The sequence below is a fragment of the Melopsittacus undulatus genome, chromosome 5 (genome assembly GCF_012275295.1).
Source record: "Melopsittacus undulatus isolate bMelUnd1 chromosome 5, bMelUnd1.mat.Z, whole genome shotgun sequence".
Taxonomy (NCBI): Eukaryota; Metazoa; Chordata; class Aves; order Psittaciformes; family Psittaculidae; genus Melopsittacus; species Melopsittacus undulatus.
In genome coordinates, this window is record NC_047531.1 from 37,245,834 (window position 1) to 37,261,623 (window position 15,790).

At 35.6% G+C, this 15,790-nt stretch overlaps 1 protein-coding gene across 1 annotated transcript in view; it reads left to right on the forward strand.

Moving 5' to 3' along the window:
- CAND1 (cullin associated and neddylation dissociated 1) overlaps positions 1 to 12,736 on the forward strand; it is a 28,125-nt gene extending 15,389 nt beyond the window's left edge. The window contains exons 3-15 of the mRNA XM_005142587.4: positions 838 to 992; positions 2,355 to 2,478; positions 2,854 to 3,110; positions 3,197 to 3,302; positions 3,755 to 3,900; positions 4,965 to 5,257; positions 5,874 to 6,015; positions 6,610 to 8,103; positions 8,853 to 8,948; positions 10,407 to 10,576; positions 10,672 to 10,836; positions 11,052 to 11,159; positions 12,183 to 12,736. Coding sequence (XP_005142644.1) covers positions 838 to 992; positions 2,355 to 2,478; positions 2,854 to 3,110; positions 3,197 to 3,302; positions 3,755 to 3,900; positions 4,965 to 5,257; positions 5,874 to 6,015; positions 6,610 to 8,103; positions 8,853 to 8,948; positions 10,407 to 10,576; positions 10,672 to 10,836; positions 11,052 to 11,159; positions 12,183 to 12,407 — 3,481 coding nt within the window. The 3' untranslated portion in view covers positions 12,408 to 12,736. The remainder of the gene's footprint in view (positions 1 to 837; positions 993 to 2,354; positions 2,479 to 2,853; positions 3,111 to 3,196; positions 3,303 to 3,754; positions 3,901 to 4,964; positions 5,258 to 5,873; positions 6,016 to 6,609; positions 8,104 to 8,852; positions 8,949 to 10,406; positions 10,577 to 10,671; positions 10,837 to 11,051; positions 11,160 to 12,182) is intronic.
- Positions 12,737 to 15,790: the final 3,054 nt, after the last annotated feature.

The following is a 15,790-nucleotide window of genomic DNA, read 5'->3' on the forward strand; positions in this document are numbered from 1 at the left end:
ATGGAAGGAAATAGAGAATATAAAGTTATGTTTTTTGCAGAACTTCCCTTTTGGAACAGAACAGTAACAATGGAGAGGGATGCTGAATGTTGGTGATAGGGCTGAGACTATGGTAAAGGATGGTGTATTTCTTAGTAATGAACTAGACTTTACTGGGACATCTGTGGTTTTAGTGTTTTGAACAAATGGGAGCATTTGACAAAGTAATACAAAATTAAGATGCTCAAAGCAGTTGGAATGATTGAAAACTCAAGAGTTCAGAGGAAAGAGGAGATGTTACTGTGTGCTGTATGTATAGTGGTGCTGGGTGTCAGTGTGGAGGAGGGCATGCCATGTCATTGGTTTTTATGTTTGCATTCTATTAAGGAAGGCACTCTTAAGTACAGAATGAGTCTGAGTCTGTATCAGATTGAACCCAAGTATTGTGTAGAATAAAGATGCAGCAATTAAGAAGATTGCTTGTCTGTGAGCTAAGCAGGCACTAAGTCAAGCACATAAAATGATGCCTCTGTCTAGGCAACTTTTGTTATAAACCTTAGTGTTAAGTGAGAAGTAAGAGAGATCCTGGTTTGAGACTCAAGCAAGACAGTCATGCAAAAACTGTTTCCACCACTAGATTAAAAACATGTACTAAACCACTATTTTGTTACGAAACTTATGGAGGCAGGTTTCAACCCAGGGTTTCCAGGTTTTGAAATTATGCTTTTATATTACAACCGAAACCAACCTTAAGTTTGTGACTTGAATGCAAAATACTGAAATGAAATAAGGGAGGTTATTTTATGGAGGTTATTTATTTAAGGTTGCAGATTTAATACTTTTCTTCTGTTTATACAGCCTTGGCCCTTTGGTGAGTAAAGTGAAGGAGTATCAAGTGGAGACCATTGTAGATACCCTCTGTACAAACATGCTTTCAGATAAAGAACAATTACGTGACATTTCAAGCATTGGCCTTAAAACTGTGATTGGAGAACTTCCCCCAGCTTCCAGTGGTAAGGCATTTTGTACTCAAGACTACCTAGTTTTATAATTTCATTACTAACTAAAAACAAAAAAATGCAAAAGCTGGGTCCTTCAGTGAAGAGGCTTTGGTTCATCTAACATTGGAATTGATTTGTCAGAGGAAAAATGTATGGCACAGATATCCTTTTAGATATTTCTTCTCTGTATTTCCAGAATTTGCTCGTTTGAAAACTTTTTTACTAAAGGATTGCATTAATATGAAAACCAAACTTGCAGTATATGAACTTCAGTATAATAAATTGAGTGTAAAAGCCTCCTATTTTAATAATTGCCTTGGTGGAAAAATTCTAGGCTGTAGTAATAGCTAAATCTCATCTTGCATTTTGATTGGTAGTATTCTTTAAAGTTGATTATAACTTGGGTATTTTTCTTTCATGATCTTCTTTCTTGTGTCAGTTTCTGGCAAGTATTTTGGGAAGTACCCTGTGTTTCTAACAATTGCCTGATAAATTACTGAAATGCTTACCTGCAGTTCTAAATAAAGGCAGTCTTTCCTTCAAAAGAGATAGTAATGATGAACAGCTCATCAGTTAATGGTATTACTTTTTTATTCAAGTAATCAGATATCATAACATAAGATAGGAATGAGAATAGAGAAGTGATTCAAAAGGGTTTGGAAATGCAGGTTTTAGAAACCGAGGTTTCTTAAAAAAAAGATAAAATTTTAAAACAAATGAAGATGAGTGCTAGCCTTTGGGTAGCTGATACCATGACACAAGTTTCTTCTCTTGTCAAAACTACTCCAGACACTGTTAGACAGTTGGGGAATGGGGGAAACTCTGGAGTTGTGTTAAAGATACTTTAGCTTGAATTTTAAACTACTTGGGGTATACTTTTCCCCCGTTTCTCAAATGTTTCAGCAGTATTACAGGTACTTATTACTTAAGTAGCTTCTTGGACAAAGATTTTTCTCTTTGATACACAGCTGTTCTTTAGAGGTGGCTCTGTCTACTGCTGTGTTTCCCCCTGCCTGTAGTTTATTCCTTTATGTTTACTTTTAGCCCTTTCACTTACTGCTCTAGGTTTGTCTTGGCCTTCACTTTCCATTGCTTGCCCTGCCAAGAGCAGTGTACTTTCCCGTTAAGGTATATAAACCAGACAGTTAAGAAGCCCTCCTTCTCAGTATTTTTTGTACATAGGTAGTCTTTCAGCTCTAATGCATAGTAGGTGTTACATTAGCAAACTAACTGGCTGTTCAAGCTTGTTTTGTTGGGTGGGAAGATTTTTTTTAATGTTGAGATGAGGTTGCTTTCCATGGTCATGAACATCAACTCTGATGTTAAAAACTGTTGCTTTTTCATTATGAAAATGCTGAGGTTTTGTTCTTTCAGGTTCTGCGTTAGCAGCTAATGTTTGCAAAAAGATAACAGGACGTCTCACTAGTGCTATAGCCAAACAGGAAGATGTGTCTGTTCAACTGGAGGCACTGGATATTATGGCTGATATGCTAAGCAGGTAAACATCACTCTTCCAAAATGCTGGTAAATGCTGATAAATACTCCTTAAAGCTTGACCTTTAATTTTCCAAATGTTAAATTTAAATTACTTGAAGTTATAGGAGATAATAGGGTAATGTTTTAATATAGGGGAAACTTCATTGAGGAGAGAAAAATGAATGTATTAAAGATAAGTTCATTGATTGTTTGCTATTTAATCTTCTGACAAGTGTAGTTTTAAACTTATTTTTTAAAAAGTTCCAAAACCTTAAATGTAAAGTCTAATTGGTATCTGTGTGTGATGTTATGGGAATATTTAAAGGAATTGTTGTAAATATATGAACAAAGTTATCTAGATTCAATTGGTTTGAGTTTGTGTTTTGTCTGTTTTAAGGCAAGGAGGACTGCTTGTTAACTTCCATCCTTCAATTCTGACCTGTCTGCTCCCCCAGCTGACGAGCCCCAGACTTGCTGTGAGGAAAAGAACCATCATTGCTCTTGGTCACCTGGTTATGAGTTGTGGCAATATGGTTTTTGTTGACCTCATTGAACATCTGTTGACAGAACTGTCTAAAAATGATTCCATGTCAACAACTAGGACCTATATACAATGTATTGCTGCTATTAGTAGGCAAGCAGGTCATAGAATAGGTAAGAAAAATACATAAATTATCTTTAATTTTAAAAGTTTTTATGTGAGAGTAATTACTTTACTAGTGCTTTTTTTCCCTTACCAGGTGAATATCTTGAGAAAATAATTCCTTTGGTTGTAAAGTTTTGTAATGTAGATGATGATGAGCTACGAGAGTACTGCATTCAAGCCTTTGAATCCTTTGTTAGGAGGTAAGATGTAGTAGTGTGTGCCATTTGATGTCAAGAGACAGTCCCCTTGGTACAAAATATTTTTGCAAGCTTTTAGCTGGAACTCTTCCTGTAACTCTTGTCTTGTAGCTTAACTTCTAAGCAGTGTGTTACATCTGTATTGAAGAAACTTTCTGCTGTGCCATTACCTACTTGCAGGAAAGTATTCTAATACTGCCTGTTGTCTGCTTGGTGACAAAAACATAAGTACCCAAAGGCATATCTTTGTTCTCTGCAATCTTCCAATCTAACAGATCCAGTTATATGGTAGCATTGTACTTTCTGACTTTTCTGAATTTCTGTAATTGATGGATGAATTGAGGGTACTTGGTTTGGCCAGTGTCTTCAAAATGCAATGTGTATTATGAAGTCTTTTAGGAGTATTTTAATTCTTCAAAGTAATTTGACATTGATTGTATTTTTGTATTATGCAGATGTCCTAAAGAAGTTTATCCTCATGTATCTACTATTATAAACATTTGTCTTAAATATCTTACCTATGATCCTAATTACAATTATGATGATGAAGATGAAGATGAAAATGCTATGGATGCTGATGGTGGTGATGATGATGATCAAGGTATATTCTCCTTTTGGTTTGGGGCAGAGGAAGAGCTTGTGAACCTGCACTCATCTGACAAATCAGTATGGGTGGGATTGTTGTTAAGTACCAGCATTTGAATCACTTGCATGCTTTTGTATTAAATTTTTGTACTGTTTTTCAAAATACTTTATGAACTCACTTCTTGGAATAAAAGTATAGGATGTTGATGCTAGAGAGAAATAATTCCAAGGGTGAACACAGGGTACAAGACAAATATTTTAAAATACATGAAAGGCGGAAAACAGCAGAAGCATGTAGGATGATGTAACTAAAGTGAGAAGAACGTCAGTTAATGAATTGAAAATACATATTCAGCCTGGGAGAGGCGTCTTGCTACTTTCTGCTATAATATGTTGCTACCTAATGCATAAAATCAGAATAGATTAAAAATTGCAAGATACTTAATATTTTTTGTAGGATAACAAAATGTTTTGGAGTGAAAGGTATAAGGTGTTTGTTAATATGGTGACAATATATACCTTGCCATATGTAAGCTTTATGAAAACTTGGACGCATAAGTAATCTGAATCCAGAGCATAATATTCACATTACTTTAAGAATGAGTGAGCTGCATAGTTGTTGATTTAGGGCATAAGAAGTTAATCTGTATTGCTTACTGTACAGTGGGGTTTTGTTGTCTTTTTTTGGGTCAGAGTATGGTTTGATTTACTGCTAGAAAGAAACAGAACAGTTTAAATCTTGATCAGCTAGTAACTGTTGTTGTATTTTTGCTTATGTCATGAGTAAAGAGGAATATGCTTTAAATCAGTAGTCAGGCTGTAAATAAGATGCAAACTGCCTTGTCCTGTTTGCAGTTTAAATCAATACATGTGTAAGACTAGTGTGAAAAAATTGGCAGAGAAAATAGTCTTATGATTTAGGCAGCTTAGAAGGCTTTTTATCTAAGGTTTTTAATGTTCTTCTGAAACTTTCTTTGGTGTGCCTTATGGAAAGAACCCAAGTGTATTCTTATTAATTGCTTAAAATAAAACTTAATGCTTTGATTGTCTAGACTTGAACATATTCATTATTTTTTCAAGGGAGTGATGATGAATATAGCGATGATGATGACATGAGCTGGAAAGTGAGGCGTGCAGCTGCTAAGTGTCTGGATGCTGTGGTTAGCACACGACATGAAATGCTTCCCGAATTCTACAAAACTGTATCTCCTGCTTTAATAGCCAGATTCAAAGAACGTGAGGAGAATGTTAAAGCAGATGTTTTTCATGCTTATCTTTCTCTTTTAAAACAAACTCGACCTGTGCAAAGTTGGCTTTGTGATCCTGATGCAATGGAACAAGGAGAGACACCACTGACAATGCTTCAGAGTCAGGTTATTTATCAAAATTTTTATCTTTGAGAAAAGAGGCACTGAAGTTGTGCCCTGTTTGTAAGGATAGTTCTTGAAATGTGTTGTATCATACTTTCCTCATACACACATTACGGTTGATTATTGTAGTACTGACATAGAGAGCAAGCCAGCTAAACTGGTCCAGGGAAGTGTAGCAGTCTTGGAAAGTGAAATTCCAAACTCAGCAAGTAGGTTTATCTGATGTCAGTATTTTATCACCCCCTGTAAAAGTTGCACCTCCTATGTAGTTTAGCCAAATTACCAAAGCAAAACAGTTATTTTTTTGCATTCTATAATGCAGATGTAAGCTCTAATATTCTAACTTGATTTGCTGCAACATACTCTATTTGCAGAATAAAAAGGATAGTGCTGAAAAACTTACTCTAAGTGTTTTGTTTCATCTCACCTTTTAAAGTTAAATTACTATTTTTAATAGCATTTCTTTTGACTAATTTTCCCTTGTTTCTGTAAGTTTGCTAGTTCCCTAGAGAAATCAGAAATAGAGGGGTAGGACACACATCTTTCTATCACCCTAGTGATCAAAGATGAGAGGAAATGTCAGCTGTTGAATCAATTAACAAATGTGTGATGATTACAGGTCCCCAACATAGTTAAAGCCTTGCACAAACAGATGAAGGAGAAAAGCGTGAAGACTCGTCAGTGTTGCTTTAACATGCTAACTGAGCTAGTAAATGTGTTACCTGGAGCCCTAACACAACATGTTCCTGTACTTGTACCGGGTATGAAAAACCTAACATCAACTTAAGGATTTATTAGAAAATTGAATGTGAAGTTTAAAAATCTTTAAATCTTGACTGCTTTTTGCAAAAGCTTTCAACTGTTCCTTCTATTTGAAGAAACCGGCAAAATAATCAGCTACTATGTGGATGCATATAAATATTGTAGAGGTATATTTCAATCTTAAAAACAAGCCTTAATTCTAAGTGAGATTTTTTTTACTTCTGTATTTAAAGAAAAAAGATGATTTGATTGTTAATTGCAAGATCACACTGCATTTCTGATCTCAGCAGAGTGAAATATTGTTCAGCTTTTGGAACCTAAAATGTTGAATTTTGAAGTAACAAAGGAAAGTAAGTTTGGAAAAGTTTGAAGGTTCAGGATCAGTTAATAAATCAGAAAATACATCACAAGTCATCAGAGGGCTCATGTCCTCTGTGTAGAGGAAGTTTGAAAACTAATTGATTGAATAAACTGTTGAAGGGGGCTTAGGAGCATTAAAAAGAGGTTGGGAGCAGGAAAACATAAATTCAGTATTGCTGCCTTCCTTAAAAAATTTTGCTAACCTAAAAAGATATTTTTCTTTTTTCTTCCAGGAATAATTTTTTCACTGAATGACAAATCAAGTTCTTCTAATCTGAAGATAGATGCGTTGTCCTGTTTGTATGTGATCCTCTGCAATCATTCTCCCCAGGTCTTTCATCCTCATGTTCAAGCATTGGTACCTCCAGTTGTAGCTTGTGTTGGAGACCCATTTTACAAGATAACATCAGAAGCGCTTTTGGTTACACAACAACTTGTGAAGGTTATTCGTCCTTTAGACCAGCCTTCTTCCTTTGATGCTACTCCTTACATCAAAGATTTGTTTACTTGTACAATCAAGAGGTTAAAGGCTGCTGACATTGACCAGGAAGTGAAAGAAAGGGCGATATCTTGTATGGGTCAAATAATTTGTAGCCTTGGTGATAGCCTAGGCACAGACCTGCCTAGTACACTTCAGATCTTCCTAGAGAGACTGAAGAATGAGATCACTCGGTTAACTACAGTAAAGGCCATGACATTGATTGCTGGTTCTCCTTTGAAGATAGATTTGAGACCAATCCTTGGGGAGGGAGTTCCTATTCTTGCTTCTTTTTTGAGAAAGAACCAGCGAGCTTTGAAACTGGGTACTCTTTCTGCTCTAGATATTTTAATTAAGAATTACAGTGACAGCTTGACAGCTGCAATGATTGATGCTGTCCTGGATGAGCTTCCACCTCTGATTAGTGAAAGTGATATGCATGTGTCACAGATGGCCATCAGTTTTCTGACAACACTGGCTAAAGTATATCCTTCCTCCCTGTCAAAGATTAGTGGGTCCATTCTCAATGAACTTATTGGGCTGGTGAGATCACCTTTGCTTCAGGGTGGAGCACTTAGTGCCATGCTAGAATTTTTCCAAGCTTTGGTTGTGACTGGTACAAATAATTTAGGCTATATGGATTTACTGCGCATGTTAACGGGTCCAGTGTACTCACAGAGTACAGCACTTACTCATAAGCAGTCTTACTATTCCATTGCCAAATGTGTTGCTGCCCTTACTCGAGCCTGCCCTAAGGAAGGACCAGCGGTTGTAGGTCAGTTCATTCAGGATGTCAAGAACTCAAGGTCCACGGATTCCATTCGTCTTTTGGCTTTGCTTTCTCTTGGGGAAGTTGGGCATCATATTGACTTAAGTGGACAAATTGAGCTGAAGTCTGTAATATTAGAAGCATTCTCTTCTCCTAGTGAAGAAGTCAAATCAGCTGCATCTTATGCATTAGGCAGTATTAGTGTTGGCAATCTTCCTGAGTATCTGCCATTTGTCTTACAAGAAATAACCAGTCAACCTAAGAGGCAATACCTTCTTCTTCATTCCTTGAAAGAAATAATTAGCTCTGCATCAGTGATTGGTCTCAAACCATATGTTGAGAACATCTGGGCCTTACTCCTGAAACATTGCGAATGTGCAGAAGAGGGTACAAGGAATGTTGTTGCTGAATGCTTGGGCAAGCTTACATTAATAGACCCAGAGACTCTGCTTCCACGACTCAAGGGATACTTGGTGTCAGGTGAGTAGTGGTAAATCATGTACGTATTGTAAAAAATGGCCTTACACTGTCTATTAGTTTTGCAAATAATTTGCTTCAATTTTATGATATTATTGAAGTTTTGCTCCCCCCAACAACAATGTGCAGCTTAGATGGCTCCCTTTTTGCAAGTTGTTAGTCATACATAATATGTATTACTTTTATATTCTGCTTTCAGACTATGGTATTTCAATTGATACTATGTTTAACAAAGAGCTATAAGCTTAAGGCAGAAAGAACATGAGTGACAAAAGGACAGACAGATAAACCAACTAGAACATGTTAACCTTTTGATGTAAATTACAGTATTCCTAATTTTCAGATAAAAATTCAGACACTTTTAAGGATTAGGAAATTGTGCATACTTTATGAATCTTATCAGTATTGTTCCTGGCCTGAAACTGTTCTGTTCATGTCCTTCTCCTTTAAAAAGGAGTTATTTGTAGGTCTACATGTGATGATAAAAAAATTGGTTCTAATAGGCTTATTACTTGAATTTTCTGTACCAGATAATGTTAAATGCTTATTACAAATATGTTATTCTCCCCCCTTAAAATGCTTTCTCCATAGATTTAGTTGAGTTACATATTGCATTGCTAGTAATAAATAGCATTTCTTGTTTAGTGTTCCTAAAAATACTAGAAGTTTTAAAAGAACGGCATTGAGTGTGATTTAAATTCTGTAGTTGTACTGTTTTAACGTTACGTATTCACACTTCTGTTTCGTATTAGGGTCTTCATATGCTCGAAGTTCAGTGGTTACTGCTGTTAAGTTCACTATTTCTGATCATCCACAACCCATAGACCCACTTCTGAAGAACTGCATAGGTAAGTTCTTTACTTTTACTAACAGCTTCTATGTTTTCAGGCAATAGGATTGTATTTAAAATATGCTTTTTGTTTTCAGAAGTAAATACTTTTCAGGTACTGTATTAGCTGCTAATGATAACTGTTATAACAGTTATTAAATGTTTCCACATTAGACAGTTATTTCTATTAATTGTAGTTTGATTGACTTCTGAGCAGTAAAAATTGCGTGATTAAAAATTATATATATATTGAAGCTATGATACAAGAAGCTAAGGCTTTTGTTAGGATGGGAACCAAAAGCCGATTTTTCTTTCATGTACTCTTGAAGATTATATCAGTTTGATGTGGTAAGTTACTGTCTTTACCCAGGAGGGTGGTCTTGGAAATATTTGACATTCAGTCACTTAAAATATAAATGCACATCTGAATTCTGAGTATTATCAGGTGGTGAACTGTAAATTTAGGTCCTAATGATTCTGTAATGCTTATGGTCTGAAAGCATTTGGGAGGGTGTATATTTTTACATGGATAATGTAATCAAAGCTTTCAGTGTAACACCACTACGACAAAGAGATTTAGCTGTGCTGCGGCTTTTTGATCTTTTCTGATTTGTATGACAAAGTATTGTAGAATTGCTTAATATGCTGTAGTGACTGGTTTATACTGGATTAATTATAGGTTTAAAGATCTGTAAAAAATAGTCCATACTGCTAAACCTAATGGGGGGGGGGGGGGAAGATTAAAACACACGGTCTTGTGGAGAGCAAGGTTTTTATTTATGGTGAAGTGGAATCAGTTCCTTTGTGTTATTTTCATCACTAAGCTTTATTATTTTTTTATTTTTAATTTCATATTCAAGAATTGTTTGTGGTTCCCCCTGCCCCCCCCCCCCCCCCCCCGCTGTATCTCCCATGGAAGCTGTCTCGCCCCTTTGGTTTATGGAAAGATGAATTGATTATTTAGTAAAAAACCAGAACTATTGGTATCTTGTACTTAAAAAATCTCAGTAATCTTTAGTTTTGTTACCCAATTTCTTTTTTGTGTGTAGAAGTCACTTTGGTGTTTATACCTTGTTGTTTTTCTCCTTTTAAAATTTCACTCCTCATGGAAGTTGCTAGTAAAACATTGCAAACATTGAGGAAAATATGTTTCTGCATGAATATATTTTAACAAGGCTGTGTTACAGAACTGTAGAAGCTCTAAGTTGAAAATGCCTGAAGGCAGAGTTGGATGAGAGAGGTATTTGTACATTAATATATACTGAGCTAGGGTTATTTTGGGGTGATCTAAGAATTCTCAATATATGGTGTTTTAAGGTTAAAAATCAGTATTTTGATAGTCTCCTTAAGAGGGGTTTTCTAAATCTTGAACTGCAGAATTGAAGTGTTTTTTTCTGATGCAAGTATCGAAGATATTTTTAAAGTAGCAAATGAAAAAGATCCTCACAGATTGATTTGTTTCTGTACATGATTGCAGGTGATTTCCTGAAAACATTGGAGGACCCAGATCTCAATGTCAGGAGAGTAGCATTGGTGACATTTAACTCAGCTGCACACAATAAACCTTCATTAATAAGGGACCTCTTAGACACTGTGCTTCCTCATCTTTACAATGAAACAAAAGTCAGAAAGGAATTAATTAGAGAGGTATGATAACTAAGAAAAAGTGTTAAATATATGTAAATAGATTCTTTGTTTTCTAAGTATATTACTTCTTAACTTTGTTTTTTATTTGCCAACAGGTGGAAATGGGACCATTTAAGCATACAGTTGATGATGGGCTGGACATAAGGAAAGCAGCTTTTGAGTGCATGTATACTCTTTTGGATAGCTGTTTGGATAGACTAGATATTTTCGAATTCTTAAACCATGTAGAAGATGGCCTGAAGGATCACTATGATATTAAGGTTAGCTGTTACTTTTCTCTGTGGAGTCAAATTTTTTTACATAGTGAATAGACTGAAATGGTAAAAATATTGTTTCATACGCTTAAGTAGTTCACTGTATTTGCCATTTTCATTCAAGTGTTGCTGTTAAAAGGTTATACAGCATTGCAAGAAATATATCTTCATATATGTGCTGAGCATCACTAATTGTTGAATTACTGCTTTTCTCAACCTAGATGCTAACCTTTTTAATGTTGGTGAGACTGTCTACCCTTTGTCCAAGCGCAGTGCTGCAGAGGTTGGATAGGCTTGTTGAACCTTTGCGTGCTACGTGTACAACTAAGGTATTTTAAATTTAAACCAATTTAATTATTTCCTGTTGTCTTGCAGAAATATAAATGAACTTGTGTACTAAGAATGCTTCTGTGCAGCTGCAGTATTTCCTGAGTTATAGCTGATAAACTGCAGTAGGCAGGACAATATAAATATGTGCGCCTTTATACATTTATTGAAATTCTTTAAATTACCAATGGGAGGGGTAGACTTGTTTGCTTCTTTTTAAAAATCCTATGAACCTTGATGATATTTATTTTGTTCCTTAAAAATTTAGCTGCCATATGGGCAGCTTATAAGTCTCACTTTTTTATAAGTAGTGAAATTGGGAATTGAGAGTTTTTCCTGACTTCAGATGATAACTTTGGTTCATACAAACATTTGGGTGATAAAAGGAGGAGGAAGACTAAACTAGTCCTTTTTTTGCTGGTTTTATTTTCCCCCAACCCTTATACATTTGTATTAGAAGAATTTTGGTGCAGTTAGTCTCCTTCCATTTCTGTTCTTGTCTTGATCCACCTACATGCTCTGACAGTCACTTAATGCGTGTTTTACTTTGCTTTTCCATTACTGTAGTCTATTTCCCATGGAGAAATTTGGCTGGTTTTAATGATAATTTATGTTTGTATTATTGAAACGTCTTTGGAGAATTATAACAGAAGGTTAAGCAGTTATTCTAATGAAGGCCAACTTTTAAAAAATGTTATGTCCTCTGGAAGCTGGAAGTACTGTTTTAATATCAGTCTAATGTCATTTACTGACCTTACCAGCTAGAGGTTGACTGCTATAATTTTGATTTGTAACTGACGTGGAAGTTTACAGCCTTTTTTTGCTTGCTTTGCAATAAGCTGCTGGTATAAATACTGCTAAAAAGTAGTGGTTTGGGGCGGGGAGTTAAAAGAGTTTATGCCATTTTGAAAACTGTTTAGAGTGGTAGAATGGAATGAAATAGGTGTTTGTAAGGTAGGTATTTTCAGGTGTGTGTAAAGAGAGGGTTAAGCAAAAGTTTCAAATGTATTTAATGTTTTTTCTAGGTAAAGGCAAACTCAGTGAAACAGGAGTTTGAGAAGCAAGATGAACTGAAAAGATCTGCTATGAGGGCAGTAGCAGCGCTTCTAACCATTCCAGAAGCAGAGAAGAGTCCATTAATGAGTGAATTTCAGTCACAAATAAGCTCTAACCCTGAGCTTGCAGCCATCTTTGAAAGCATCCAAAAAGATTCATCATCCACTAACTTGGAATCAATGGACACTAGTTAGATGTTTGTCCAAAATGGGGACCATTACATTGAACCATATGATGCACTGAATTGACAGGTTATGAGTAAGAAACAGAAAACTTATCTAATCTATACATTGTTCCACTTTATTACCTTTATGGAGACAGTTGGCTTTTCCCATTGTTGCTTTTCTAGCATTTATTCCAGAAATATATTTCCATAATCCAGAGTTTGTTAACCACTCTTGTTTTAGTGGATTTGGCCACATTTGGGAGTTAAACAGTTGACGCGTGGTATATGGAAATAGGTTCCAACATCCATTTGCCCTGTAATGTTTAGGATTAAAATGTCAAAATTTTGTGACCATGATTTTTTTTTCTTTTTTTTTCACTCTTCTTGTGAACAAAAAAAAAAGGGGGAGGTGGGAATCAAGTGTCCAGGTGCACCATGTTTTTGTATACCTTTTATTCTTTTTTGTTTCAGCTTCATAAATTGGTTTGGCTGGTAGATGGAATCTCTGTAAGATTTATTCTAAAGAGGGTTTTGGTACAGTATAAAAACAGACATAAATGTCATTTTTAGAGGCGTGGGGATTAGGAAACAAATATCCCTGTTGTGCACACCGATTTTGCATGAGCAAGTTTACAAATATATATTGTCTGTAAAACAGCATGTGCAGTTTATTTGTAATGCAAGTTAAAAATAAGTTCTACTGTATCAGTGCAGTTTTCAGGTATTTTGACATATACACCATTCATTCAAGAAGGGATGAATGAAGGCTGTCTTAACTTGGCTTTTTAAATGCCAGTAGTATGACCCTGCAGATGTTAAATATGGTAATTCCTGCAGTGTTCATGGCTTTTCATTCCCAAAGGCTGGATCCTCTGGAATTGAGGTGGGCAAACTGGAAGATCGGAGGGAAATAGGATGAAATGGAGTTAAAATGAGCAGACAACAGTAGCTGCTCAGTGGCTCCTGAACTCTGGATTTAACTTTGCTTTTGTTATAAAAGTATGCAGGGAATTTTCTTCAGTGGCTTCTACCTCCTATTCTTCATCCAGCAGCCTTTTTTAAGGCACTAATATATGCTGTTACCTAGACAAATATTGCCAGACCATCATTTTGTGGCTGTCAGAACATTTTCTGGCATGTGTAACCACCAGTGTATTTCAGTGTTGCAAATGTCATACAGTATTGTGGAGAGACTGTACGGAACTAGGAAATGGAATGGTCATAAGACTGGAGAGAGGCAGAAAGTGAACAGATAGAAGAAAATCTGCCATGAATATATTGAGGTAATTTGGAAGTGGACCAAGTGGTTATAGCTGACAGTCCCACAATGAACTGGATTTGGGGATTTAATAGCAAAAGATGGGGAACAACTGCCTCAGATTAACACTTATCATTACTTGGTTAATGCAATTGCTTAGTTCTCATTTTTAGTCAGATCTGAATTTGATTTTTCTCTAGTTAACTAGTATTTTTTTAGCTAGTTTGAGATTTGGAAATCTTTTTCATGGATATGTGGCACAAGCTACTATGTGACTAAACAAACATGATTTTTATGACCTCAGAGACAGCTTCCTGTGAGCAGTGGGGCTTGGGAGAAAATTCTTCACCTTAAACACTTGTAGCTTGGGAAGAGCAGGGGAGATATTGGTGCATTTTACTCTAATAAAAGGGCCTGAACGACAAAATCTATGAACTCGTTCCGTAGTAAGAATTTTAATGCTGTAGAAATTTTTGAAATTGTAGCTCTCTGTCTCCTAAGTCTTCATACTAATGTAACAATTGTCTTCTAGAAGTAGAAATAAATGAGATTAAATGTACCAACATATCTAAATGTCATGAAAAAGAGTGGGATGACTTTAGAGAGAAACCGTATGGTAGAAAACGTACTGTGAATTAGGTGCATTTTATCTTACTACAGGACTCATCTACTTCAATGACAGCAATATACAAGCCTCCTAATTAAGAATCTGTTGTGCTAATTAGTTGTCAAGCTAGTCTTCCAACTTTTGTGTTAAGTTTGTGGAGTGCATTAAAATGTTTTATAGACCTAAAGCTAGGTGTGAGAATGGTGTGATAAACATGAAATGTGAGGTAAAATATATAAATGGAGTAGGTGCCAATGGCGTGTGATCAGAAGTTAAGAGATTTGTGTTTGTACTACCATAATGCCTAATGTGGTGAGTGCAAATATTCTTTGTTTTACTGTACATTACAGTGGAGCAAGCTTTAAGGATAGAGGGGAACATTGAGCTGTATTACATAGTGAATGCTTTCTTGCAAGAGAGTATTTTTCACTTTGACCAATGCTGAAGCAGGTAGAAATGTAAGAATTCAATTTTTCCCTGTAAATTACAGCAATCCAAGAGTGCAGTTCTCTCCACGTAGCAGTTGGTTACTTCACAATTCAGGAAGATGGACTTACAAAGGCTGTAACTGCACCATAATTACTGAAATGATTGATTAGTTTTATAAAATCTAACCAGGTTAGGTGTTCCAATTCCACTAATTTTCACTGGATCCCTTGAATGAAAGGTTTTTTATTGTTTATTGGGTTTTGTTGTTGTTCCACACTGTATATCCAAGTATTTGGGTAGATCTGGCATATTTATGCTTTTAATGCAATTAGGTTCAGGTAATTCTGTTAAGGATGATGTTAGGAATACCTGTAGCTCCTTTTTAAATGCTATTTGAAACTAAAATAAAAAATTACTCTTACTAAAACAAAACCAGAATACTGAAAGGCTGCTCCTAGAGATGTTTTGTTTTTTGGTTTTTGTTTTTTTTTTTTAAGATTAGAACTTTTTCTAGTGTTTTTTGATCATTTTGCACACAGGCTGTTGAGACCAGTTAATAAGCTTGCCCATAATATACAAATTGTTGGCTAGTCCTTGCGTTATAGATTCTTGCGCTTAATTATTTTTCTATCTCAAAAGTACTTAATGCTCTGATTGTCTATGAAAAATTTTGCCATCATTGCAAGGGAAGTATTTTCTGGGATTATAAATTGGAAACAAGTACCTTAAAGTACCCTGCACTTGAATCCTATAGGTGTTTCTTAGTATGTATTTTTCCTTCTAAATATTGCACCTAATACAGCAGTTGACAAAGAGCTCAACTGCCTCCAGATTGTATTTTTATGAGGTGAGCAAAGCAGTACACATGCATGCAGGCAGCATTGCTGCTCTCCAATGAAGGATCATTTTAACATTTCATCAACTCATGTTAGAAATATGAATTAAAAGTTCATAGCTGGCACTACTGGTATTTGCCTTAACAGATATACTCAGTAATGATTCTAGGAACCAGTTCAAAGTGCTGTGGGTGATTTAGTAGGGATTTAGTAACTGTTCTCATATTTACTGGTATTTGTCCTTCCTCATCTCCCCTTGAGATGACTTCAAAAGCAAAGTA